General features: G+C 37.7%; 1 protein-coding gene across 2 annotated transcripts; it reads right to left on the reverse strand.

Moving 5' to 3' along the window:
- Positions 1–26691, reverse strand: LOC121379891 (DNA-directed RNA polymerase III subunit RPC5-like). 2 transcript variants are annotated; one of them, XM_041508560.1, is made up of 18 exons: positions 26653–26691; positions 24470–24520; positions 20461–20538; positions 19613–19734; positions 18395–18477; positions 17756–17866; positions 14072–14238; positions 13282–13406; positions 12390–12481; positions 11615–11735; positions 10608–10689; positions 9356–9415; positions 8132–8235; positions 7515–7618; positions 6034–6506; positions 5038–5103; positions 2318–2443; positions 1–1480 (listed from the first exon to the last, which is right to left on the reverse strand). In XM_041508560.1, exons 1-18 carry the CDS (start codon positions 26683–26685, stop codon positions 1418–1420), a joined length of 2061 nt encoding a protein of 686 aa, XP_041364494.1. In that variant the 5' UTR covers positions 26686–26691; the 3' UTR covers positions 1–1417. The 2 variants fall into 2 exon arrangements, with proteins under 2 accessions (XP_041364494.1, XP_041364495.1); XM_041508561.1 differs by lacking the exons at positions 20461–20538; positions 24470–24520; positions 26653–26691 and having other exon boundaries at positions 18421–18477; positions 19613–19692.
- Between the last annotated feature and the right edge of the window lie 458 nt (positions 26692–27149).

Here is a 27149-nt window from a genome sequence, read left to right on the forward strand (position 1 = left end):
TATTGATAAATATTTATTATTACAACCATACATGATGAAGACAAAAGCACTTGCATTGATTTCTTTTTTTTTCTGCCAGCAAACTGACAAACTGCTCGTTGTATTTTTACAATATCCATGTCTCCTAAATCACCTTGGATGAAAGGTGAAATTATGATACCCTGCCATGCAATGAATCATGACCTTTTGTGGAAACGAAACCACCATATGATCAGATAACTTTGAAACTCGACGGTTTGATTAACCTGATATCTGCATTCTGAATGGATTACACCGCTGACAACAGAATGTTATGTTTTTTGACAGAACAAATTATTACTATGAAAGAAGAATCACAGTAAGGATAAAAGATAATTTGTGTTTATTTTGGACTGTATTATTTATACTGTTTCTATTTATAAAAAAAGTTTTCCTTTTCACTGATGTACAAGCTACAAATTTAGAATAACATTTCTTCTCCATGCTATGTAAGTTTATATCATTTGTGACTGTTATACATTGATTATTCCCCTCCCCCCCAAAAAAACCCAAAGAAAAAGAAAAAAGAAAAAAACAGTTCACTAACAATGAAAACAAATATTTCACTACTAATGACTTGAAAAAAATGAAATTACAGTCTGCTTACTTAATCCAAAACAAGTGTTGAAAACTATAAACAAAACAGATTTTAATGTCTTGAAAAGAACTCTAAACTCGAGACTCGAACAACATGATTTTCCTTCACATAATTTATTGGCGTAGCCAGTATTTTGTATTGGGGGTAGGGAACACATGGTCTGTTAATTCCCACTGTTACACAATTTGAGGCAACAGGAAAACATAAAAGGTGGTGGGGAGGAAAAAAAGAAAATGAGGTGCGACCATGTCAGGGGATCCAATTTGAGAAATTTGGAGGATTTCAGTATCTTAAAAAAAATGTATGCTGGAAGATTACTCTCCAAATACAGTTAAACTAATCGGGGGCCTAATTCACAAAGCTCTCTCAGGCTCTGCTAGACAACAAAGCATCCTCTTTGCAAGTCTTTTAGCACTGCACTGCGACATCGCAAAGTTGTGAGAGCTTAGTGAATTAGGCCCCTGGTTAATTTGGTTAATTTTGCTACTGATGGAATGAGTCCTGCAACAAAACAGACACTGTATTTTACATCTCAATCATGCATGGAGACATATAGAGATCCATTGATTCACAGATGATTTAACAACTTCATCCATCATACGTCTCTGTAGTTTGTTTTACCTATCTCGATACGATTATTAGCAAGGCTGACTAGGATAAGATGATAAAGTGATAAAGAATTTCTTGAGAGGTAGAATAACTCAGAAATAGACTGCTGATGGCACCATTCCACCCAAATGACCTTGACAATGCACGGAGATGAAATAATCACAGACTTTGCTTCCTACGACCTGCCCTATGTCAGGATTCCGACACAGTCCCTTTTAAATACCACCAGCCGCCAGCCTTCACCACGCAGTACTCCTGAAATACAATAAAACAAAAGGTGGGTTTTTTATTATTTATTTAACGACGTACTCAACACATTTTATTTATGGTTATATGGTGTTGGACATATGGTTAAGGATGCGTCGGACATATGGTTAAGAACCACACAGATATAGAGAGAAGAAACCTGCTGTCATCACTTCTCTTTTCGATTAGCAACAAGGGATCTTTTACATGCACCATCCCACAGACAGGATAGTACATACCACAGCCTTTGTTAACCAGTTGTGGAGCACTGGCTGGAACGAGAAATAGCCCAATGGGTCCACCGATGGGGATCGATCCCAGACTGACCACACATCAAGCAAATGCTTTACCACTGGGCTATGTCCTGCCCCACAGAAGAAAAGTTAAAACCAGACCAAAAATGTGCTGCCAAGTTGGTGTCAAATATCACGAGATGATGTCACGTATATTTTCATTTTTAACATGCATTATGAGAGTACTGCTAAAGCAATTCATGTCCCATACTAGGCCTATACTGTTCAAGGGCCATAACTCTGTGAAAAATATGTAAATCACCATGAAAGTCAAACTCCAACAGTGTACATGATAAAGCTATAGTTAAAATTTTAGCTCAATATTTTATGGCATTGCCAAAAAAAAGTCTGGAATTATTTTTGTAGTATATTTTAAGTTCAAGGGTCATAACTCTGTCAATAATGGGTAAATCTCTATGGAAGTCAAACTTGACCTTTAACATTACAGGATAAAGCTATGTTCAAAATTTCAGATCAGTATCTTGAGGCATTGAAAATATATATATATATATATATATATTGTTTAAAAAATACACTACTAGCAAACACTTACCCTCATTAATTTTTTACAGTCAGCATCTGACAGTTCCTGCCCTGTTTTCTCTTCAATTCGTTTTCGGAATGCTTCTTTCCTAATTTGATATGAAGATCTAAACAAGTCAAACAGGACTCCACGGATCTGAAAGATTGGAATATATATCAGGTATAGGAAGTGAAAACTAAACAAAGAAACAAGTAAAAAGGAATACTGGACAATCAAGACAAATGTGTGTAATAATACAACAGCCTATATAGGGCTGGATTGGGGTTTTTTAAACAAAAGAGGGATGGATGGTGGATGATATTACCAAAAGATTATCAAATTCCCTGGCTTTTATATTGGAATATTCCATACCATTATGGGTTTTTCACAATGTTGCTAATCCCCTCCTTACTCACTAAAACAAAACACTGATGTGATTTTATAAGGGATCTTTCTTCTAACTTTTTAAAGTATACTACTCAAAAGAATTTAAGGGTCAAAAATTTATAACCAAATAAGTTTCAGAGTGTATTACATTGATGATGTAAACTACACCAAAAATTTAATTTATTGTTCCATATTTACAAAAAACCCACAAATAAACGTCACTGTATACAAGAAAGTCACATGACATGCTGTCAAAGTTGAAGGTTGGCAAACATGGATTTTACACATTAGAACATTCGTTTAATAGTGTGTGAATCCACCTCTGGCGCGAATACACTCGACACATAGTTGCCTCATGCTGTTGATCAGACGTCTGAAGAACTCTTGGGGAATGGCCTGCCACTGTGCCATAAGAAGTTGACCCAGATCATGAAGGTTGGCCGGAGGGGCATGGTTATCCCGAACTCTCCTGCCTAATTCGTCCCAGGCGTTCTCTATTGGGGCCAAGTCAGGCGAATATGCTGGCCAATCCATCCTGGCGATACCTTGTTGTCTGAGAAAGTCCGTTACCACCCTGGCGCGGTGGGGTCTGGCATTGTCATCCTGCAGAACTTCCCCGCCGCCAATCTGCTGAAGGCCTGGGAGAACCAACGGCCGGATAATCTCATTCAGATAGCGGATTCCATTCAGATTGCCATCCACCACATAGAGGGGGGTCCTGTGGTGGATAGAGATGCCGCACCACACCATGACGCTGCCACCACCGAACCGGTGACGTTGTCTAACGTTAACGTCAGTGAAGCACTCCCCAGGACGTCTGTAGACACGAACCCGACCGTCGTTGAACTGGAGACTAAACCTGGACTCATCAGTGAACATCACTCGACCCCACTGAACACGTTGCCACCGCAGATGACGTGTGCACCAGTGACATCTGGCCGTTCTGTGACGTGGTAGGAGTGGTGGTCGAACAGCCTGGCGACGGCAGCGTAGATTATTGGCTCTCAGACGATTGCGTATGGTTTGATCAGACACTCGAGTTCCAGTCGCAGTCCGCAGATTGTCACGTAATCGGCGTGCAGTGGTTGTGCGTTGACGTAGAGCCATATTGGTGATGTAGCGGTCCTCTCTATTTGTAGTGGTTCGGGGTCTTCCCGAACGTGGACGATTTCGAACAGAATTCGTTGCTTGGTACGGTTGCCACAGTCGGCTAACGACACTCTGACTGACACCAAGTCTCAGAGCAACATTTCTTTGCGTATTGCCATCTTGAAGCCAAGCAATAGCCCTTCCTTGATCTTCGATAGTCAGTTGACGTCGTACCATTGTCGAATTTGGAGTGTGCACTGTACACGAACGCAAGCTCCAATTATACGGAAATTCAGCATTGGGAACATGAAATACACATGCAAAGCGTGCAAATGAAGCGCTTTGTGAAAAAGCAAGTTATGGGCACTTAGCAGACATGTAAGCATGTTTTCGCCATTAGAACTAGTCGACAGTGTCAATGACAGTGGATTTTAATTCATTTATGGGTTGCTTAGACCCACTTTCGTCAAAATGGAACAATGCCATGCGTGACATTATGGTCTAGCTAATATAATTGACATTCAGAAAATAATGTCGAAAATATCGTCTGACCCTTAAATTCTTTTGAGTGGTATATTAGAATTTATCCCTTTACTCCTCCACCCCCATGTGTACCTTTTGTACGAGTTTGAAAATGCTGATATCAGGGGTGGGAATTGGTGAACTGTAAAAGAGAGGAAATCTAGAGGTGTCCCAGAAATTCTTGAAATCCTAGGTTAAAATCTGTGTATGCATTTTGGAAGAAAGGACGATTGAAATGCGAGGAAACGCAATGTTCCATGAGAGGAAAACAGTTGATCCGAGGAGAAAGAAAGAAAGAAATGTTTTATTTAACGACACACTCAACACATTTTATTTACAGTTATATGGCGTCAGACATATGGTTAAGGACCACACACATTTTTAAGAGGAAACCCGCTGTTGCCACTACATGGCCTACTCTTTCCGATTAGCAGCAAGGGATCTTTTATTTGCGCTTCACACAGGCAGGATAGCACAAACCATGGCCTTTGTTGAACCAGTTATGGATCACTGGTCGGTGCAAGTGGTTTACACCTACCCAATGAGCCTTGCGGAGCACTCACTCAGGGTTTGGAGTCGGTATCTGGATTAAAAATCCCATGCCTCGACTGGGATCCGAACCCAGTACCTACCAGCCTGTAGACCGATGGCCTAACCACTATGCCACCGAGGCCGGTACTTGATGCGAGGAGAATTCCCACATTGACAATGCCCCATAACATATTCTTTTTAATGGATTCTCAAATACGTACTGTATCATATTGGTCTCCTTTCCTCAGTAGAGCAAACAGTGGTTCATTTGTTGAGTTTGGTGGCCACTGAAAGTGAATAAAACATTTGAAGGGTTTTTTAAACTTTCTTATATAAAATCCATGATTAATCTATAAATATTTTGTAAAAGTAATGAATAAATTTTTTATTGATTAAAACTTTTATATTTAATTTTCATTTAATTTTCAATCATGTGTTGAAATGAACATTCACAGATGCAATTATGACCAAAGATTCACTGATCTAGGATTAACAGAAAACCTGCTACATTTTTCCTTTAGCAACAAGGAATTTTTTATGACATTTTTCTACTGACAGGACAGCACTAACCAGTCTTTGATATACCAGTTGTAGGGCACTGGTTGGGATGGGAAAATCCAATTAGAGAATGAGTCAAACCGAGGGGGTTCGATCAATCGACCCGAGAACCTTAGGCAGATGATCTGACTCAGCTAGATCCCACCCCTATGGTGTTAACATATCACTCTATTAAAATGAATGAATGAATGAATGAATGAATGTTTAATCACACCCCTGCAGAGACTATTGAGTATTGTGTTTAGACTTTTAAAAACATGAAAGAAAGAAATGTTTTATTTAACGACACACTCAACACATTTCATTTACGGTTATATGGCGTCAGACATATGGTTAAGGACCACACAGATATTGTGAGAGGAAACCAGCTGTTGCCACTTCATGGGCTACTCTTTTGATTAGCAGCAAGGGATCTTTTATATGCACCATCCCACAGACAGGGTGGTACATACCACAGCCTTTGATATACCAGTTGTGGCTGAACGAGAAATAGCTCAATGGGCCCACCGATGGGGATCGATCCAACACCGATCGTACATCAAGCGAGCGCTGTACCACTGGGCTATACCCCACCTCCTCTTAAAAACACAAAGCCAGGTTCATAACCTAGTTCGGACTGTACCACGACAAAGGGTTTACTGAGGGTGATCATTCCTCACCTGATTGTTAAGACGTATCCCTCCAGCCTCTATCAAGGACTCTTCCAGCTGTTTGTCAGACACACCACAACCTAGAACATGACCCGGAGAACACATCTGCAGCTTGAGGGCAAACAACCTCTTGAGTTCGTGCAGAGGGAATATCAGTCTATCCCTCAAAATATCTCTACTGAAGGCGATAAGAGCCTGCTTCAGGTCTGAGGAACATTTGCCACCATTTTCTACTACCACACTGTTAGTCAATTCAGCGATTGGTCCGTTAGCTATCACATGATTGGAATCGCACACTTCCATTGGCTCCACGGTGATGTTCACTGGACCTGCAGCGACATTCTTGGCCGCCTCCATCTCGACGTCACTGTGGTCGGACAGAGATCGGCCGCTTAGCGTGCGTTCACGTTTACTGGGCGATGATTTAGAAGACGTGCGGCGACGTCTTGGTTTGTCAGTATGGCCAACTGACTGTTCACCTGCTGCAGAGGGAGAGAGATAAAGAGTTAAAATAAATTTTGTCTAATGATACTACTAGAGCACATTGATTTATTAATTATTGGCTATTGATTGTCAAACATTTGATAATTGCAAAGAGAGGAAGGAAATGTTTTATTTAAGGATGCGCCCAACACATTTTATTTACGGTTAGATGGCGTCAGACATATGGTTAAGGACCACATATACTGAAAGAGGAAACCCGCTGTCGCCACTTCATGGGCTACTCTTTTCGATTAGCAGCAAGGGATCTTTTATATGCACCATCCCAATTGCAAAGAGAGAGAAAACCTGGCACATGTATGTATGAAATTTGGTTGAAGCACCACTTATGGTTTCTGAAATACAACAAGAGCATTTTGTCGATCTAAAATACAGTAGTTCCTGTCACCATAAAACCACCACCGGTTTCCCCAGCAACAAAAGGTTTCTCATCTTTTCTGTCAGAGTATTACTCAATATTAAATATGCATGATCGGCAGCAACACTGCTGTTCAGAGACTACAAAGTGCCAGTTGGGCCCAGCATAATCAGAACCCCGCACATTGCAACAAAGTATGTACTGACATAGAACAGAATAAGATGTATTTTAAAGATTTTTATGCAAAACAAAAGAATTTCTTTGGTGAAGGAATGGTTTTATTTAATGACACATTCAACACATTTTATTTACGGTTATATGGCGTCGGACATATGCGGTTAAAGACCACACATTTACTGAGAGAGGAAACCTTCATGGGCTACTCTTTTCGATTAGCAGCAAGGGATCTTTTATATGCACCATCCCATAGACAGGATAACACATACCACGGCCTTTGATGTACCAGTCGTGGTGCACTGGCTGAAGCGAGAAATAGCCCAATGGATCCACTGATAGGGATCGATCCCAAACTGACCGCGCATGAAGCGAGTGTTTTACCACTGGGCTACGTCTTGCCCCCAATTTCTTTGGTAAACGCTTAATAATAGCACATATTGGCTGAACCTCTCACCTTTGGATTTCTTCTCAGCTTCTTTGGGGATCTTGAACTGTTTGCTCAGCGACTGATACTTTGCATCCCACAACATCTTTTGCCGCTGAACAATTTCACAGTATCTGAAGAAAAATAAAATAAAAAACACTTGATAATTAAATTTAAAAAAATAATAATAATTAAAAAAAACAAAATCTCCTCCAGAAGAAGCTGTATGGCACAAGAAGTGATCTACAGAGAACAGTATTGTTCAATGTCACTGCTGGCCTCAATGTGTAGTCAACAAGCGAACAAAAAGAAGAAGATTAAAAAATAAAATTAAAATAAAACAAAATTAACAGTCTAGCCCCAAGCTCAGCCATCAAATGTTTCGCTAACGTCACAAACTATTTGATTTGTTCCCGAAGTTACCATTTGGTTTACCATCAAGTGTATAAACCAGTCTAGAGGACATTTTTCTGCTTGGTCTGGCTGAACTCAGCCTATATATATCAACCATCTATATATATCAACCATCTATGTGTGTATTTTGTTCGTGATTGTGTGTGGGTGTGTGCACAAGATATATCACTAGAAACAAAATGGTTATATCAGATGGATACAAAAAAAAAATGTTGCACAGAGATTCAGCTTACTTATCAGTGAATTCTTTGTCATAATCAAACAGAAACTCCCATCCTTTACTGGCTTTGACCTTTGACATCTGTTCCAGAATGTCCTTGACATCTTCAGCAGGAAGCTGTGTAAAATTAAAATAAACATTATTTAGTCATGATGACTGTCGCAGGACTCTTGACTCTGATACAGACAGGATACAGTACTGTTATTAAGAATAAAAACAACAGGCGACACTGAAATTACAGGCTACTGTTGCCTAGCCTATGTTAGCCAACCTTTAATCGTTAAATGTTTGAAACATATTTTGATTGGTTCCTGTAGTGGTTATTCGGTTTAATGTGTAGCACAAAAACCAATCTAGAAAACATAACATGATATGATCAACAATTATTATTCAATCAGGAACAAGTTTTGAGATGCATATGATGGGATTTATCAAATTTGGAAATCAGATTACAAACAAATCAACATAGAGTCAGAAAGCATTTATTACATGAAATTTAATAAGCAACAAAAATGTTGAGGCTATACCATTCAATAAAATTATATTGTTTTAGATCTCAGTTATAAAAATTCTTATGGACCTAAGGTAGACAGTAATTTTTTTGCACACTTGTTTTAGCTTTGTACACAATAAATATAGCATACCTCACCATAGTTTTACTAGAAATCCATATTTCGTAAATTGTAAAAAAAAAAAAAATTAAAAGATTTTTTTCAAACACATTTAGGGACATTAGTAATGTTCAAACAAAAATATTTCAATAGCAATTTTGCATTGGAATTTTTCCAGTGTTCTGAAAACGGAAACATCATTTACTCAGTTTATTGTTATTGTAAGAAGATGTAAAGTGACGTCATTGGAATACTGATGTCATTCAAATTCAAAATTATCGGTATTGTTACAATGCCACATTAAAATAAAAATGGGTCTACTAACCATGACCCTATCAAAATTCTACAACGAGCAGACAACGCTGTTTACAGGTCAGTATGTTTTGCTTTTTTTTTAGCTTTTTAAAAAATATTCGTTTCCCCCAGTCCATTCTGACCATGTTTTTATTTTTCTTAATTTTGTACAAAATAATAAGTTTAAGTTTAAAAATATCAAAGAAATAGCAAGTACCTTTTGGAAAATATATCATACCAAAAGATTACCATTAGATATGATACATTTATTGTATACGAAGCCAAAACAAGGGTGCGAAGAATGACTGTCGTCGACCTTAGTGCTGACATACCTTAACAATGGAAGAAATATCTTTTCTAATGACATGTCTGGACTGTGTAAACTTCCACATCTGAAACATAGTGATGAATATAAGAATACACCGATACCAATGATAATTATACAAATAAAACAATGTTATCATTACTGAATTTTATAAAACTATTGTCATGCTTTTCAATGCTGTACCACAGAAACAACACAGTAATAAGATATGGCATGCTTTCATCAGTCAGTGGTGGTAATTGGTTGATTATTTGGTTCAGTAAACTACAAAACCTGCCCAAAAAAACCCTGAATGAAACTAATTGTTGAATAAAAACATAAAATAATTGCTCAACTGACAGGTGAAAAAACGTTTGGCCTGTAATGATAGCTACTGGCAAAAAACATTCGGGATGGCAGTATTTCGATCCCTGAGTCAATATGTATGTAAGGGCTTTACATATCACTAATCTGATTTTTTATTTTTATCAGTTCCGAGTAGAGTGAGGTCGCTTTTTCACACAATGTTACTAACACAGGGCTTCTAGATTATGGCTAGTGATAGTCAATAAGTAACTACTATTGCCATGCCTAATGGCTAGTGAAATTTTTAAAAAAAGAAAAAAGAAAAAAATATGTTGTAAAATGCTGTATTTAAGTCTATTTTCTAAATATGAATATCCTGCCCACCCTACAACTAAAGGTTTTAAATATCTATCTCCCTCTTTAAGTAATGCCCCCCCCCCCCCCCCCCCCCCCCCATTCTAAGAGTTTTCAAACTATCTCCCTCTATAGGTGACATATCTGATTAGTCTTATTAATAAAATTGTATTACTTAAAGTAGGGCTAGTGAATTTTTAATCATGGCTAGTAATTTTTTTAAAAGACTGATCCCATGGCAACTGGATTCTAATAAAAAATTCTACAAGCCCTGTAACAATTGCTGAAGAGTTGTAAATATTCAGAAATATACTGCAAGTTATTTTATTCTAATTCAAATATAACCTTTCTGTGGTTTTGCGGTGAAATGTTTTATAGCCAGCATGTTTGTACTTTATTTGGGCTGGCTTATTTTGGGTATACTTATTTTGAGCACATCATTTATTGCCTTAGCATTGGTGCAATCTAAAGCACTGGCACTACACACACTGTGACACAGTTCTGCAGCTTCTGCTAACACTGAATTATTATATTTCTAATTAATGGTCACATTTGAATTTTTGCTGTATACTACACACAGCTGAAATAAACTGTGCACAGTGAACTGGTATGTGAATTACCATGTAGTCTCTTCCTCTACACAGGTACTCTGATGACACACCACTGTGTGGACTGCACACTTCTTTAGGGTACAGAATATCACTGCAAGAAAAAACAACAACTTTGATATGCAAAAATAATAATTACACTTGACCAAAAACCCCACCCCACCATAAAATTCTAACAACAAAAACATGAAACCTCTTAAGGGTCTTGAGAAAAAAATGGTTCCTATCAATTTTTTATCATAAAACAAGAACAGAAACAATTTTGTGTAGTCAGGAAATCTTGAGGGTATTATGGAAAAATCCCTTTAAAAGTTCCATTTTGCCCTTCTTTGACAACATACTTAGTATTTCTTTTTAATCCAATAACCAGGTTTTTCAAGACTTTTTCTCCAACATAAACAATTTATTCACTGGAGAATTTATGACATACCTGCTGCAACTGCTGAATACAGCCAACATTTACCAATCATTTGAATAATGCAGCGGTCCTTTGTTCACATATAGGGGTGGGGCGTAGCCCAGTGGTAAAGCGCTGCTTGATGCTGCTTGAGGCCCATTAGGCTATTTCCTGTCACAGCCAGTGCACCACGACTGGTATATCAAAGGCTGTGGTATGTGCTATCCTGTCTGTGGGATAGTGCATATAAAAGATCCCTTGCTACTAATGGAAAAATGTAGCGGGTTTCCTCTCTATGACTGTCAAAAATTACCATGTTTGACATCCAATAGCCAATGATTAATAAATCAATGTGCTCTAGTGGTGTTGTTAAACAAAAGAAACTTTACTTTGTTCACATATACTGCAGACATTCATGAACAAATACTTTTGTTTTCATAATTTTTTAAAAAGATTAGAAACTGGAGATTTATAAATGAGTATAGCCCCTGAATAACTGACTAAAATATTTTGATAATTGTAATCCCCAATCTTAAGACATATCACTTTGTAAAAATATGTCAATGACAATAAACAAAATTGTCACATAATAAAATATTCTGACAGACTAAGAGACTGTTACCTTTTCACCACCCAGCATCCCTGGACGAGCACAGCCACCTGTTGGACAGATCTCAGCGCAGACACAGTGTCTGTACCTTGCGGCAACAGTGCCATCAACTGACTGAATCGAATCACTTTCACTGAAACAACACATTCTTTGTTAAAAAAAGAGAAGATTTTAGTGGCTGTCCTCAACTTAGTGATTTTGCAATAGACTCCCTAACACACTATTATATTAAGATGAAATACTGGAATTCCGAAATCATTACACATCTTAAGGGCCTTATGATGGCCGAAATTAGTATACATCCACTGCGTGGTCTCTCCATTTTCAAGTGATGACTGGTATGTAGAGGATGGCTATAAGGGCAAGTCTTTAGCTTGGCTAATTTTCCCCGACTATAGTCATTTGTACAGGTGGTACTATACCAAAGCCTTGAATTTAGTCAGAATTTTTAAGCACTCGGCCTATTCTCTGAAATGATGTGTGAGCAATCTGCAATTCATGTTATCACTGCAATCAACAGCAACTAAATTACACAACAAATACTGGCTATATCAGGCCTGACTCTATTATAACACTAATACTACTTTGCACTGTGGAAATGGAAAGAATGAAGGAAATGTTTTATTTAACAACGCACTCAACACATTTTATTTACAGTTATATGGCATCAGACATATGGTTAAGGACCACACAGATATAGAGAGGAAACCCTATGTCCCCACTTCATGAGCTACTCTTTTTGGTATAAACCAAGACACAAATACTACAGTTTATGATGTTCACTTACCATTTGTCAGCAGAGCTTTAATCTGGTCGGCCAGTGGTAAGGTTCTCAGCTGACTCAGAGAAAGAATGTTACTTGGCATTGCAGGCTTCTCTCTGATAAAGACAAAACAAATGAATAAGTATCATGAAACATAATAAAATGGCTAAACCGTACGCATACACCTTGCTCTTACAATAGAAAAGATGGCTCTATCCTAACATCCAACTGTTAAACATCATGTTAAAGGGTATACACACACACAAACACCACATTTCAAAACATATTTTCAAATAATATATGAAAAAAACCCAGCTACCAATAATCATGTTAAATGCTTTCAGTTAAACTAAAAATTATATTTCAATTAATTATTTCAGAAAAGATTTCATGAATATGCATAAAAATGTAACAAAATGTATCTTGTAATTTATAACATATGTGTTACTGAACTAGCAAATCCACTACAATTTTCAAGAGCTCCAAAAAACCCACCCCAAAACTTGAAATTTTGTTAAAACACTAGAAATGTGTTCATTGAACTTTGACATCTCTGCAATTTACCCACAAGGAAGAAAGAAGGAAATGTTTTATTTAACGATGCACTTATCACATTTTTATTTATGGTTATATAGCGTCGGACATATGGTTAAGGACAACACAGATATTGAGGGAAGAAACCTGCTGTTGCCAGTTCATGGGCTACTCTTTTCAATTAGCAGCAAGGGATCTTTTATATGCACCATCCCACGGCCTTTGATATACCAGTCATGGTGATTTGGTTGGAGCAAGAAATAGCCCAGTGGGCCCATTACACACAAGGAATAAACAAGCCTAATGCTATATACACCACATGGCACCACAACCATGAAAACAAATCTGCTCCTATAATCTAGATGTAGTTGCTAGTACTCACTCTCTTTCCTCGACGTGTGGAGGAACGAGTCGTGCGAGATAGTCACGGGGAAACAGCTGAAACTCCGACAGGTCATCTCCCTGTGTGGCCTGAAGCAGCATTCGTTCAGACACAGCCATGTCATCCTGCAGTACAAACATATACATACTTCACATCAACAAAATCTCTAATTCATGCATTGCCAGGGCTAGCTCTAGTACTTACCAATTACACATTTTTAAAACAAATGACAAATTTTATTTTAACATGGCAAGGTAATATCATGTAATCATTGATATTTTATTACAAAATAACGGCTTTTCTGCTATTTTATAAGTTTATTTAATTTGGCAAAATTTTCTTTAAATGGCAATCAACATGTTAACATTTTCATAAATGTAAAATAACAAACATTTTGAGTGTATTGCTACAGCAATACATGTCTCCTATCAGACCCAAATTATTTGCCTAAGTTCAAATGTCATAACTCTGCCAAAATTGGGGGTATCACCATAAAATTCAAACATGATAAAGATATACATAAAATTTCAGCTCAATATCTTGAGGCATTGTGAAAAAAATGTCTCAAAATTTTTATGTTGGCCAGACGGATGGAGATGAAATGTATAGTCCCCTCTAGTTGAACCGATACTCAAATGATACTCAAACATTGACGTGAAAATCCTTAGTGGAGTGATTAATTGCTATTTAAGATATTTCCATAATGAGCATTGATATTTAATCCTTTTGTAGTAATTTTTTTTGTTTAATTTGCATGCTAATGGGATTGCTAGTCTCAGGGGAGACTAACCTGCAGTCCATGATACTCGACAGGAACCCACGATTCTCCGTCATACTTGTGGCGATGGAACTCGTATGACGCCATCCTCCGTGCCTTGGCCTCGTCACTCTCGGGACGGGAGAACTTGACGGTGATTGGCTTGGCATCCTCCTCCGCTTCTTCCTGGGAGGAGTCTCCTGTTGTTAGGGGAAACAGAACATAATTACAGATGTACAAAAGTTAAAAGTTTGTTTTGTTTAATGACACCACTAGAGCACATTGATTTATTAATCATCAGCTATTGCATGTCAAACATTTGGTAATTTTGACATATAGTCTTAGAGAGGAAATCCACTATATTTTTCATTAGTAGCAAGGGATCTTTTATATGCACCATCCCACAGACACAGGGTTCATACACTTAAAACATTTTCATTTTCCAGGACTTTTAAGCACCATTTTGGTTCATTTTCCAGGACTTTTTTTTACATTTTTCTGGCAGTCTGAATATGTTACCTGTAAAGGATTTTTTTAACGACACCCCAATAAACTGTGGTTGTTATGTCTAAGAGTGCTCAGAACAGACAAAAAACCAGTTGTGCTCAAAGTAATGAGATCTAAAACCCTGATAGAATAATAATCCATTAAAGTTTGTTTTTTTTATTAAAAAAAAATTGTTTAATTTATATTATCCAGATTAAAAAAAAAAAAAATAATAAAAAAAAAAAAAATCACTCTTCTACCCAAAACTATGAAGAAAAAAAAAGAAAAAAGATGCTAATTTAAAAAAAAAAATTTAAGACACAAAACATCTAAACATTAATTAATACATTTACGATATTACGTTTTGAGTACATGTACAGGTACTTTAAATCATTATTTGTGTTTTTTAAAAAGTACTTAATGACAAAATTACATAAATCATATAAACATGTTTTACTCATTACTGACATCGAGTTTCAAATACGAAATTTACCGGAATTATACCCGTTTCCGTGAGTAACTAAATGTCAACCACATTATTCATTGATAGCACAAAAATAATCTCTTGAAGTGGACTCTTTGTTACCACCAATTTATATTACATACAATCAAAACTAACCCATAAAATGTTTGTTTATTTAGTTAATTGGTCGCTTTGTTGACATGCCTTGTCAAGTCGATACCGTTTTGCTGTGTATTGAGTCGTCTAAGACTTCAGTGGAGATCAAAAGAATATGTGTCAACTACAAGTTTTCAACTTTTGCACGAGTCTCGCTGCACAGAAGCATGGCAGACATAAACCTTAGGAAAATTTGTTTTGTTGGAGGGCGCTGGTTACAGCTATCTACTAAATTATTTATCTTTGACAGTAGTTTCGAAAGAAAGAAAGAAATGTTTTATTTAACGACGCACTCAACACATTTTATTTACGGTTATATGGCGTCAGACATATGGTTAAGGACCACACAGATTTTGAGAGGAAACCCGCTGTCGCCACTACATGGGCTACTCTTCCGATTAGCAGCAAGGGATCTTTTATTTGCGCTTCCCACAGGCAGGATAGCACAAACCATGGCCTTTGTTGAACCAGTTATGGATCACTGGTCGGTGCAAGTGTTTTACACCTACCCATTGAGCCTTGCGGAGCACTCACTCAGGGTTTGGAGTCGGTATCTGGATTAAAAATCCCATGCCTCGACTGGGATCTGAAACCAGTACCTACCAGCCTGTAGACCGATGGCCTGCCACGATGCCACCGAGGCCGGTCAGTAGTTTGAAACTCACAAATGTCAGAAACACGACTACTGACAGTTCAACCAATCACAAGTTGTGTTCATTTATGTCCTTCTTACTGTGTATATATTTTAACAGTTGCGTGAAGGATATAGTTTGGAATCAAACGTCAAACGCGATTATTTATAAATATATTTTCCAAATAATTATTATTAAATGGGGTAATTAATTTTTCCAGGAGTTTTAAGCACTTTCCAGGATGAAAATAAAATTTAAGCACTTTCCAGGGTTTTCTAGGATATGTGCGAACCCTGCAGATAGGAGAGCAAATACCACAGCCATTGATATACCAGTTGTGGTGCACTGGCTAGAACACGAAATAGACCATTGGGCCACCGATGGGGATCGACCCTAAACTGACCACGCATCAAGCGAGTGCTTTACCACTGAAATACATCCTGTCCCCAGATTTATAAAAGTAAAGTAGTATTTGTTTAATGACACTTCAGCACATTTTAAAGTACAAATGTTCGGGTTCTAACACATGATATGTGTTCTACAGAGAGAAAGGAAACCAACTGCTGCCCCACAGTAGCATGCCCCATGACTGGTACATCAAATATCATGGTATGTGCTGTCCTATCTGTGGGAAGTGCATATAACAAATCCCTTACTACTAATGGAAAAATGTGGTGGGTTTCTTCCAAGGACTACGTTACAATTACCAAATGTTTGATATCCAAAAGCCTATGATAAATTAATCAATGTGCACTAGTGGTGTTGTTAAACAAAACAAACTTTTACTTTCCTAGAAGCATGTGACAGTACATACAATGGCCTTTGTGGTCAGTGATGGGACACTGGTTGTAATGGTTAAAAACAATGAATCCATTGAGGATGACCGATATTACGACCCACTGCACATCAAGCATATGCTGTACAACTCGCCTATATCTTGACACTAAAAACTACACAGGGCTAGCTCTGGCACTTGCCAACTGCGAATTTCAAAAACAATTAGCGAATTTTATTTTAATTTGGCAAAATAATTTCATGTAATAATTGATATTTTGTTAGAAAATTGTTTTGCCATTTTAGAAGTTTTAACAGATAATTTGGCTGACCCAGAGATTGCCCTGCTATGTATTTAGTAAACTAACAATTATCATATAATGAAGAGTGTAGATTGACTGGATTTCCTTTCCACAAGTTTATAACACACTGCATTACTATATAATTATATTAACATTACATTTTTGTACATATTGCAATTTTTATATTTATCAGGGGAAATCTAAACAATTAAACATCAATTTGCACATCTATTTTATAGCTTAATTCTGAAATAAGCTGCTCAGTAATTGGACATTCTAATTAAGCAATGAAGGTTTTTTTAGGGTTATTATTAAAATATAAAATAAGAAGCATCATCAAACATTTTTCTTCAGATTACAATATAAATCTCCCCGTATGATATGAGAGCCATGAAATCAACAGATAAGCCTCAGTTATTCAGGCCAGATCACAAACTGGTCAACTAAAACAAACCTGTATTTCCTGCCATCTTTACCCGTGCTTAAGTATGGTTACAATAGTTATCTCCCCTTGTGACATGACGGACACAAAAGTATAAGATGAGCCCCAGTTATTCAGACTACAACACAAGTAAACTAGATAACTAAAACACACCTGTATCTGCTGCTGCTTGTTCCGTCTACCCGTGTCTAGTTATGATTACAACAGTTATCTCCCCTTGTGACACGACAGCCACGAAAGCACAAGATGAGCCTCAGTTATTCAGGTCAGAACAGAAACAAACTGGTTAACTAAAACAAACCTGCATCTGCTGCTGATTGTTTTGTCAATACCTGTGTATCTACCGTATCTAGGTACGATTACAATAGTTATCTCCCTTTGTATCTGAACAGCCATGACTGCACAAGATGAGCTTCAGTTATTCAGGCCGGAACACAAACAAACTGGTTAACTAAAACTAACCTGCATCAGCTGCTGCTTGCTCTGTCTTCACCCGCGTGTCTACCGTGTCTAGGTACGAGAAGCTCGGTCGCATCTGAACAGCGGCATTCAGTGGAGTCAAATGCAGTTCACCTGAATCAAAATAAATAAAATTATCTCACCACAAACAGGTTGAGTTTAAACTTATCACAATAAATGTTAAAATTAGTAATATTTGTGTCCATTCACAAAAACCAGATCTCTCAACATATTTGAAATAAGGAGAGCTGTTCTATACCGCCAATAAACAACACATATTGTCACAAGTTATTGTCCAAAAAGACACGTCCATAAAAAACATTGGAGCAAGTCTGTTAAGACTGGTGATCTGTATTTTACGCCAGGACAAATGTGGTATGTTTTGTCACATTCGACTCAGTGCATTTAATTTTAGACTGGTACCATATTCACCAGATCCAGTGTGTATTGGGCCTAAAATAATTTAAGTTTATGGCCTGAATGTATTGGAGGGGGAAAAAAAAGCTTCTCACCCATTCCAAGTAATAATTTCTAGGATTCTCTGGCATTTTGTGATATTATCGACAAAGTGGAGGTGCAGAGAAAGGCCCTTCAGGTGAATTTAAAGGAAGGTAATGTCTCAGTACCCATTTCTGAAAATACCTTCTTTGAGTAATCCCACTGCATACCTTCCTGTTCTGGAAGTACTGGGAACTGAGGTTAGAACCTGTCTGTCCATCAGACCACTGCAAGTAACAACATAACAAGTGTCAAACAAGGAACAATATTTAATTTTTTCCATTTTCAAGAATACTTAACTTGACCTCTAACTGATGGCATTTCACCATATTCCAGTAGACTGGTTGCAAATTTTATTTTAATTTGGCGAAATAATTTCATGTAATAATTAACATATTTAAGAAAATAACTGTTGATTTCTGATTTTTGAAGTTTAATAGACAATTTGGCAAAATATTTTGCCCAGCCAGAGCTAGCCCTGTTGGTCCAAACATTGCAACAGCCATGAAATGTCTAAAACATTTCCAGTGAATCCTGTATATCCTGTTCCATTCAGATGATGCATTGGAAGATTTTAGCCATCTCACTGGCTGTTGGGACCAGTGTATTTGAAAAAAAGGACTGGTTTGGTTAAAAATTGATTAGCTGCATTATCAGGCAAATATTCGACTGTGAAACAAACAAGTTACAGAAGGAGAAAGACAAAAGTGTTATCTAAAATGTAAGATGAATATGAAACTGAATAAAAAAACTTTTAAGTAACAAGGACACAAACAGCTTTTGGGTATCACAAACTTCCAAAGGATTTTCATTTTTGTTAATTATTAGATACTGTGAAGATCTCGTCGATTAAGAGAAGCAACCACTCTGATTCCCCATCACTCATGTGAAAGGAAGGAAGGAAATGCTTTATTTAACGACACACTCAACAATTTTTAATTTTTTTACTGTTATCTGGCGTCAGACATATGGTTAAAGACCACACAAATATTGCGGGAGTAAACCCGCTGTCACCACTACTCTTTTCGATTAGCAGCAAGGGATCTTTTATATGCACCATCCCATAGACAGGATAGCACATACCACGGCCTTTGATATCGTGGTGCACTGGCAGGAACGAGAAATAGCCCAATGGGCCCACTGACAGGGATCAATCCCATACCGACCGTGCATCATACGAGCGCTTTATCACTGGACTACGTCTCGCCCCCTCATGTGAAATGAAATTAAGTTTTAGCTGCACTTAGCATGTGAATGTTTTTAAAACAGTACTACAAACCAGTTAAAAACCAATGCTCAATATGGTAATATCTTAACTGGCTCCCAACAATCCATGTTCTAGAAGTAATGAATCCATATTACCTGGTATACGTGACATCGGCCCCACGAGAAGCAGCCGGTCCGTCCACGTTGAGTGCGATCTGTTCTCCTTTACTGTGCGCATAGTTAGCACTGCTGGTGTTCACGTGCAGCTCCAACTCCACCTGTCACACACAGAGACACTTTAGTGATAGTTGATTCCAGGTTAGAATAAGTTATATAGCATAATTGAATAGTTTTATGTATTTTAAAACTAAACCCATGTTCTGCTCATCACCACATCTCAAGTATACTCAACAGGATTAATTAAAGGCCAGTAGATATCTATCTTTAAATATAGTAAGAAAATCACTTTAAAACACTTTAAATGTGGCATGTTCTTCAAATTAATGATTTAAACAACAATTTAAAACAAACAAAACTACAAGTATTGTTATGAATCAATGCTTAATGTATCCAAACTGAAATTAAACAAATAACGAATAACTGAATGTTTCTACACTTGTGCATTACAAGACGCAAAGTTTGAAACAACAAACTACCAATGCCACAATGAAAAGACGTGCAAGCAAGGCTTAGTGGAAAACGCATCACATATTTCTACAGTATCAATTATGCTCAAATGCAAACCTAGTGAGGGGGAGGGTGAAGACAGCTGCCTCCTCTAAAAATATCAAAAGGTATCCTTTTTAGTTTAAAATGTTTTGGTCTCGCAGACAGACCATACATATATATTACTGTCAGCTGGTCCTTTTTTTTTTAAATGTAGGCAAGGCGGATGCCAGTCTTTTGATGTTTATAACTACCCAACCAATGATATATATACTTAACCAGTCAAGTACATCAGCTGATCATGCAGATGTTCAGTGAATTTGTAAAATGAAAATTACCTTTCTCTGCGACGGTTTGACTCGAGCTGACAGGTGCTTGACATGGTCATAAGTCATGTGGGCAGGACGAACAGGATACTAAAAAAGAAAAATATGTTAACAGGACTTTGAGACACTATCAGCTTCAATGGTATTGTGGTTATGCTATTAGCCTTAAAGCTGGTAGGTACTGGGTTAGAATCTCAATACAAACTCCAACTCAATGTGAGTTCTATAGGTGTTTCCCTGTCCATTGCTAACTTAGCCATGTGCTAATATTTACACAAAGCGACTACAACATTTTATCTTAATAAAGATATCTCTTTTTAATTTTCAAGAATATAATCTACATCCACAAATTGGCTAAAACAAAATTTGCTCCAATTTGAGCCTGATTCTAACAGCTCAGCAAGTACACCAAATTCTCTCATTAACCGCTAACCATTAACCCCTGCCTTGAACAGACAACCCAAATAGTTGAGGTGTGTGTGCACACAGGACAGCTAATAATTTAAAATGAATATACTGAGTAATTTAAATACTAATTAGTCATACTCCAGCCAGTGCACCACGACTGGTATATCAAAGGCCATGGTATGTGTTATCCTGTCTGTGGGATGGTGCATATAAAAGATCCCTTGCTGCTAATCAAGAGGCGACAGCGGGTTTCCTCTCTCAATATCTGTGTGGTCCGTAACCATATGTCCAATGCCATATAACCATAAATAAAATGTGTCAAGTGTGTTGTTAAATAAAACATTTCCAACTTCTTTTCCAGTCGCATTGTTTGTACCACAGCTTGTTCACAAATTTATAAAAACTAATAACTGTACAGACTGTCAAAAAGTATACATACACCATTATTATCCAGGGTTCATACACTTCAAATGGTTTCATTTTCCAGGACTTTTAAGGGCTATTTTCGTTAATTTTCCAGGACTATTTTACCTTTTTCCAGGGGTCTGAATATATGACTTGGAAAGAAGTTTTTGTTTAACAACACCCTAGCAGATTGTTTAGTCAGTGGCTGCTATGTCTCCAACATACAATACTTGTTACACACGGTCTACAGTAGTCACACCCTACTCTGGATATAACTTTTGGATTGTAAAGTTGTAAACTAAAACTGATGAAATAAAATATTTTATTAACTACATTTGTTGTACATTGTACAAAATAGTGATATAAACATGTATCTAATACTCAAATAGAATACATATATACATATATACTATATACATATATACACACACACACACACACACACACGCACCCACCCACACCCACCCACCCACACAGACATATATATACTCTTCAAAAGAAGAAACGCAAAACCACATTGTCGTAACATTTGGAGAATTGATTTAATTATTGAATGGTGAGTCCGATAATTACCAAATGTTGCAGGATTGTTCACAATTCACTCTAGTCCATTGTGAGTAAGTGATAGGACACACCACCAAGGTCAAGGTCATCTGGAGTCAATACCGGGTGTGGCCTCCGCGTGTGTTGACAACTGCCTGGCACCGCCTGCCCATTGAAGCAACCAGAGTACGGATGACGTCCCGGGGGATGGTGGCCCACTCGGCCTGCAAGGCTGCTGCCAGCTCGGGCAGGGTCTGGGGCTGTGGTTGTCGCTGTCGGTCCAACTCGTCCCATAGATGCTCAATTGGGTTCAAATCCGGTGATATCGATGGCCAAGGAAGGACATTAATGTTGTTGTTCTGTAGGAAAGCCGTTGTGAGACGTGCTGTGTGAGGCCTGGCGTTGTCATGTTGGAACACTGCGTTGGCGTTGGCCATAACTGGAACGATGTGTGGCCGGAGGATCTGGTCAATGTAGCCCTGTGCATTCAGGTTGCCCTGCACGTGGACCAGGTCAGTTCTGCCAGTGTGTGAGATGGCTGACCACACCATGACACTACCCCCGCCGAATCTGTCCACTTCCTGCACGCAGTTTGCCGCATAACGTTCACCACGACGCCTATACACGCGACATCTTCCATCATGACGTCGGAGCAGAAATCGGGACTCGTCACTGAACCACACCTGTCTCCATCGCAGTTGAGGCCATTGTCGATGAATCTGGCACCACTGCAGTCGGAGTCGACGGTGTTGTGGTGTTAAGACGACACCTCGAACTGGACGTCTGGCACGAATTCCTACCTCACGTAGGTGGTTCCGTACGGTCTGGTCGGATATCCTGCGCAAACCTGGTATTGCTGTGGCTGTGGAGGTGGCAGTAGTCAATCGTTCCCGAAGGTGGCGTACCCGGATGTAGCGGTCCTGCCCGGGGGTAGTGACCCGTGGTCGACCGGATCTAGGGAGGTCACGTGTTGATCCATGTTGCTGGTAACGGTCCCACAGTCTGGAGATGGTGCTTGGGGACACATGGAATGCCCTGGCAACGGCCGTTCTGGATTCGCCTGCGTCTAGTCGGCCGATGGCATTGTTTCTCTGCGGTTCACTGAGACGTGGCATGTCCTGGATTGTCAACTGTCGGCCAGATACAGAGGCCAGGCAAGCGAACACCCTGCACTTTTATAATGTCGGTGTTCATGTTGCATGTGCAGACAACGCACGTGCAGTGGTGACATGGTTTGCACGTGGCTGTGTTTTTGCGAATATTCACATTTTGAAACTTTATTTTACAGTAGCTGCGTTTTATCGAATGTAACCGTGGGAATGTGTTTGGGACATGCAATGACCTTATATTCACAAAGCATGAACCGGTAGGAAACATAAAATCCCATTTGTACCCTTTTGCGTTTCTTTTTTTGAAGAGTATATATACACAAACAAATATGAAACAGCTTAGAACGTTTATAAGTATTGGTGTGATCTAAACCGGTCTTGTCCACGCCTCCTTGTGTAAATTAGTTGTCAATTAAATCCTTGCAGCTAAAGCTCAGCTGCTAAATCAAAGCGTGTTGCATGTGCGCCTTCTGAAATATACATCTCCTTTGTTTTGGCTTGGCTCAAGTAGATCGAATAAACATAATAAACACCAAAAGAAACAAGTGTAACAATGTTATACACTTTTACGATTGTTGAAAGGAGACCGTTGCAAATCTCTATGGTGTTAAATTCATTCTTAATCTCACGTTACATCGATGGGGTTTATTTAAAGATATGGGCTTCTTTCCGGTCAAATGATTAATCATGGTCACGACTCGCCGCACAGGATTCAGACCCAAGTGGTGCGCCATTGTTAAAGCGATAGCTCACTTTGTGTGGTGTTAATTCCTACTTAATTATACACTGTTTAATTAACGTTTACGAGCTAAATGGATTTATTCAGTTACTCGAATTTGTCAGGATTTAACAGGTCCATAAAATTATTTACATGCAAGTAGTCAACTTATATGACGTCAGATGCGTGCTTGTTTTCCTAAAAATAATTTTTTTTAGCCACCTGTCATTAAACGTACACTTTCCGTTAAGCATTTTTGCAGAAGTGATTTACACATCTACCCGTTTTTCTTTTTCTGTTTTTTAATGTCATACTGGTATATATTTTTTATCCGGATTCCATGCTTGAAGAATTGTGTCGCCATCTCAATAAAGATTATCTACTCGTGCTCTAACGAGCACCACTACGTCTATGTATAGACCAAATAAACCAACACAGTATTTCCTGCTCAACAACTGACCAATGGCAGTCGACCTCATTATAATCATCGATGCGTTTAGGTGTTGTTTTTGTGGGGGGTTTTCTTTCTTTCTTTTGGGGGAGGGGTACCCAAGTCAAACGCGATTGGTAAACTGACTTTTCCAGGACATTTAAGGATTTTCCAGGGTAAAAAAAAAATTAAGCACTTTCCAGGGTTTTCCAGAATGCGTGCGAACCCTGTTATCATATGAAATTTAACAAAAAAAGTTATTGTTTTATTTTTATATTACAGCTATAATATATGATACAACTTAATAGGTTGTCTTTTGTCAACATTAATAAAGTGTGAAATATTAACAAATGAAAGTTATTTTTTACAACCAGTTAGAACTATATGTGGCCTGAGACCAATACGCACCTGCAATAGGTAAAGATTCTCTGCCAAACTCTTGGACAGAAAGACATTGATCTGAAACAGAATAATGTTGTAAATTAAAACTGAAAATGCGACAAATAACACTATTCCAATTGACATTCAAATGGATATTGGTTATATTTCATAAAACTTAATTCATGTACATATATACCAATACAAAGTTGATTACACTGTGGATGGCAGAAGTTGAAAACATATGACAATTTGTAAAGAGCAGTTAGTTCACTCCCCCCCCACCACCACCCCCACCCCCATGATCGCACACAACACTTGATGTCAATAGTTTGTTAAATATCAATTTTCTAATTAACTGATTCTTAATTAAAACAATTTATGCACTCAGAATTATTTACAATTGTTCTGAATGGACCGTCTATTCACTACAGTAGGGGCACAAATTCTAGCAGTAAATCATAAATATTAAATGATTTGGCCTTGCTGATTTTGGCATGCGTGAGGTCATGTGACATCACATCTTCCTCCATTTTAACTTGATTTCTATGAGTCAAGCGGACTTGACATCAGTAATTTCAAGGAATAAACCAAAACAACTTAATAAAATCAATGGTTTTAGGGGTGTGCAAAGTTTTGTATTTAGATACTTTGGATTGGTTATAGAATATATCCGCAACCTTAGTACAACAATTTACAATTCACTAAATGATGAATCTGTAATTTTTGATAATTACAACTACCCTGCCGATTATTAAAATATCACCATTGCCATATTCAAAAATCTGTAAATATTTTCAGTGATTATAAGGTTTCCGAATCATGTTTTGTTTTGTGTGTGCGTGCATATGTTTTCTTCAGTTGCACCGAGTTCCACTACAATTCAAGGCCCACCCATCTTTTTGCTTTTTCAAGTCAAACTGATTAATCAGACTTCAAGGCAAAACGACACCCAGTTCACACGAGTGGAGTTGCAATCACCCAACAGTACATAAAACATCTTTCTCCTCTTCGTCGCCTTTCTATAGCTGACCACCTTAAACTTAAACACCAGTTTGTTGGAAATCTCATCGAACATAGGAACCTTGGGGGTAAAAGCCTTCCTTTTTATACTCCTCAAACCAAAATCATCCAGAGAATCATCAGTTTTATTTAACCAAAGACAAATTTGTATTCCAGTATGACACTTAAATTTTGTATTCAATGAAAAAAAAAAATATAGCCTTGTGAAAGAAAAAGAAAGAAATGTTTTATTTAACGATGCACTCAACACACAGATAATGAGAGGAAACCCGCTGTCGTCACTTTATGGGATACTCTTTTCAAATGCAGCAAGGGATCTTTTATATGCATCATCCCACAGACAGGGTAGTACATACCACGGCCTTTGACATACCGGTCGTTATACAAGATTACAGTTTGATTAACTTAAAGTTTTGAATAACTTCTTTCAGTGCCTCTGTGGCGTAGTGGTTAAATTATGGTACTAATGATGCTTTATTTCATGTATTGCATGTATGTTATTGTTATATCATATGTACTGATGTAATATGAATTTCAGATGACGATGATGAGTAACAGGTACAGGAGAATAAAAATAATGGGTGAAAGAAAAAGTGGAATATTGAGAGAACGGAAGCATATGCCTGGTTATATGGGTTCAAATGCCAAAGTGATTTTTAAAAATACAAATTAAATCTTTTCTTCTCTTTTTTCACCTACTCCCACCCAAAACATACTCCATTTTTTTTTTAAAAAATTTAAGAATTCCCATTTAAAAAATCACCCTTTTTGTGGCAGACACATTCTATAATCGGTCCCCTGATTCGATTAGGTTACTAAACTAAAGGCCGTTTGCGTAGTCAATATAACTATAACTTATAAGGAAAGACTTCTGAACTTCCAGCATGTATGCTAATACATGTACTATTACTAACCCTAAACCTTTGCCTGAATGCTGGAACGTTCGGAAGTCTTGCCCAATATAAAAATCTCTCTCGTTTTAACTTGATGCACTATCAGTATGACACTATTTTACGAGTTAAATTTTTAAGGCGTGATGCAACGACTTGAAACGCGAAAAACATAATTATTTTCAAAGTAATGTCAATGACATAAAGTTACATAATGTTTATTTCCTTCAGCAATGAAGAATGCCAAATAAACCCAAGTGAAAGAAAAGCGCACACTTCTAATATAGACATTTTGTTTACCTCGTGCTCAACTGGATCATCTTCTTCGGCCATACCGTCTTTTCCGTTATATATTCCTCCTCATAATGCGCACTTGTTAGAAACCGAGGGGGTGACGTAGCCCATTGTTAAAGCGCTCGTCTAATGCGCGGTCGCTCAAGGATCGATCCTCATTGGGTTTATTTCTTGTTTCAGCCAGTGCACCATGACTTGCCACTGGGCTATGTCCCGCCCCTTGACTATTGGATATCAAATGTTTGGTAATTTTGACATAGTCTTAGAGATAAAACCCTGTACATTTTTCCATTAGTATCAAGGGAACTTATATATTTTGTATATACCATCATGTCTGTAAGATTGTGCATATATATATATATATATATATATATATATATATATATATATATATATATATATATATATATATATATAGCTGGAATGTTCAGAAGTCTTATATATATGTGTATATAAAAGTTATTAGAATGAAGTGTATCGGATGTATATATAAAAAGATAGAA

This window comes from Gigantopelta aegis, chromosome 8 (assembly GCF_016097555.1).
Source record: "Gigantopelta aegis isolate Gae_Host chromosome 8, Gae_host_genome, whole genome shotgun sequence".
Taxonomy (NCBI): Eukaryota; Metazoa; Mollusca; class Gastropoda; order Neomphalida; family Peltospiridae; genus Gigantopelta; species Gigantopelta aegis.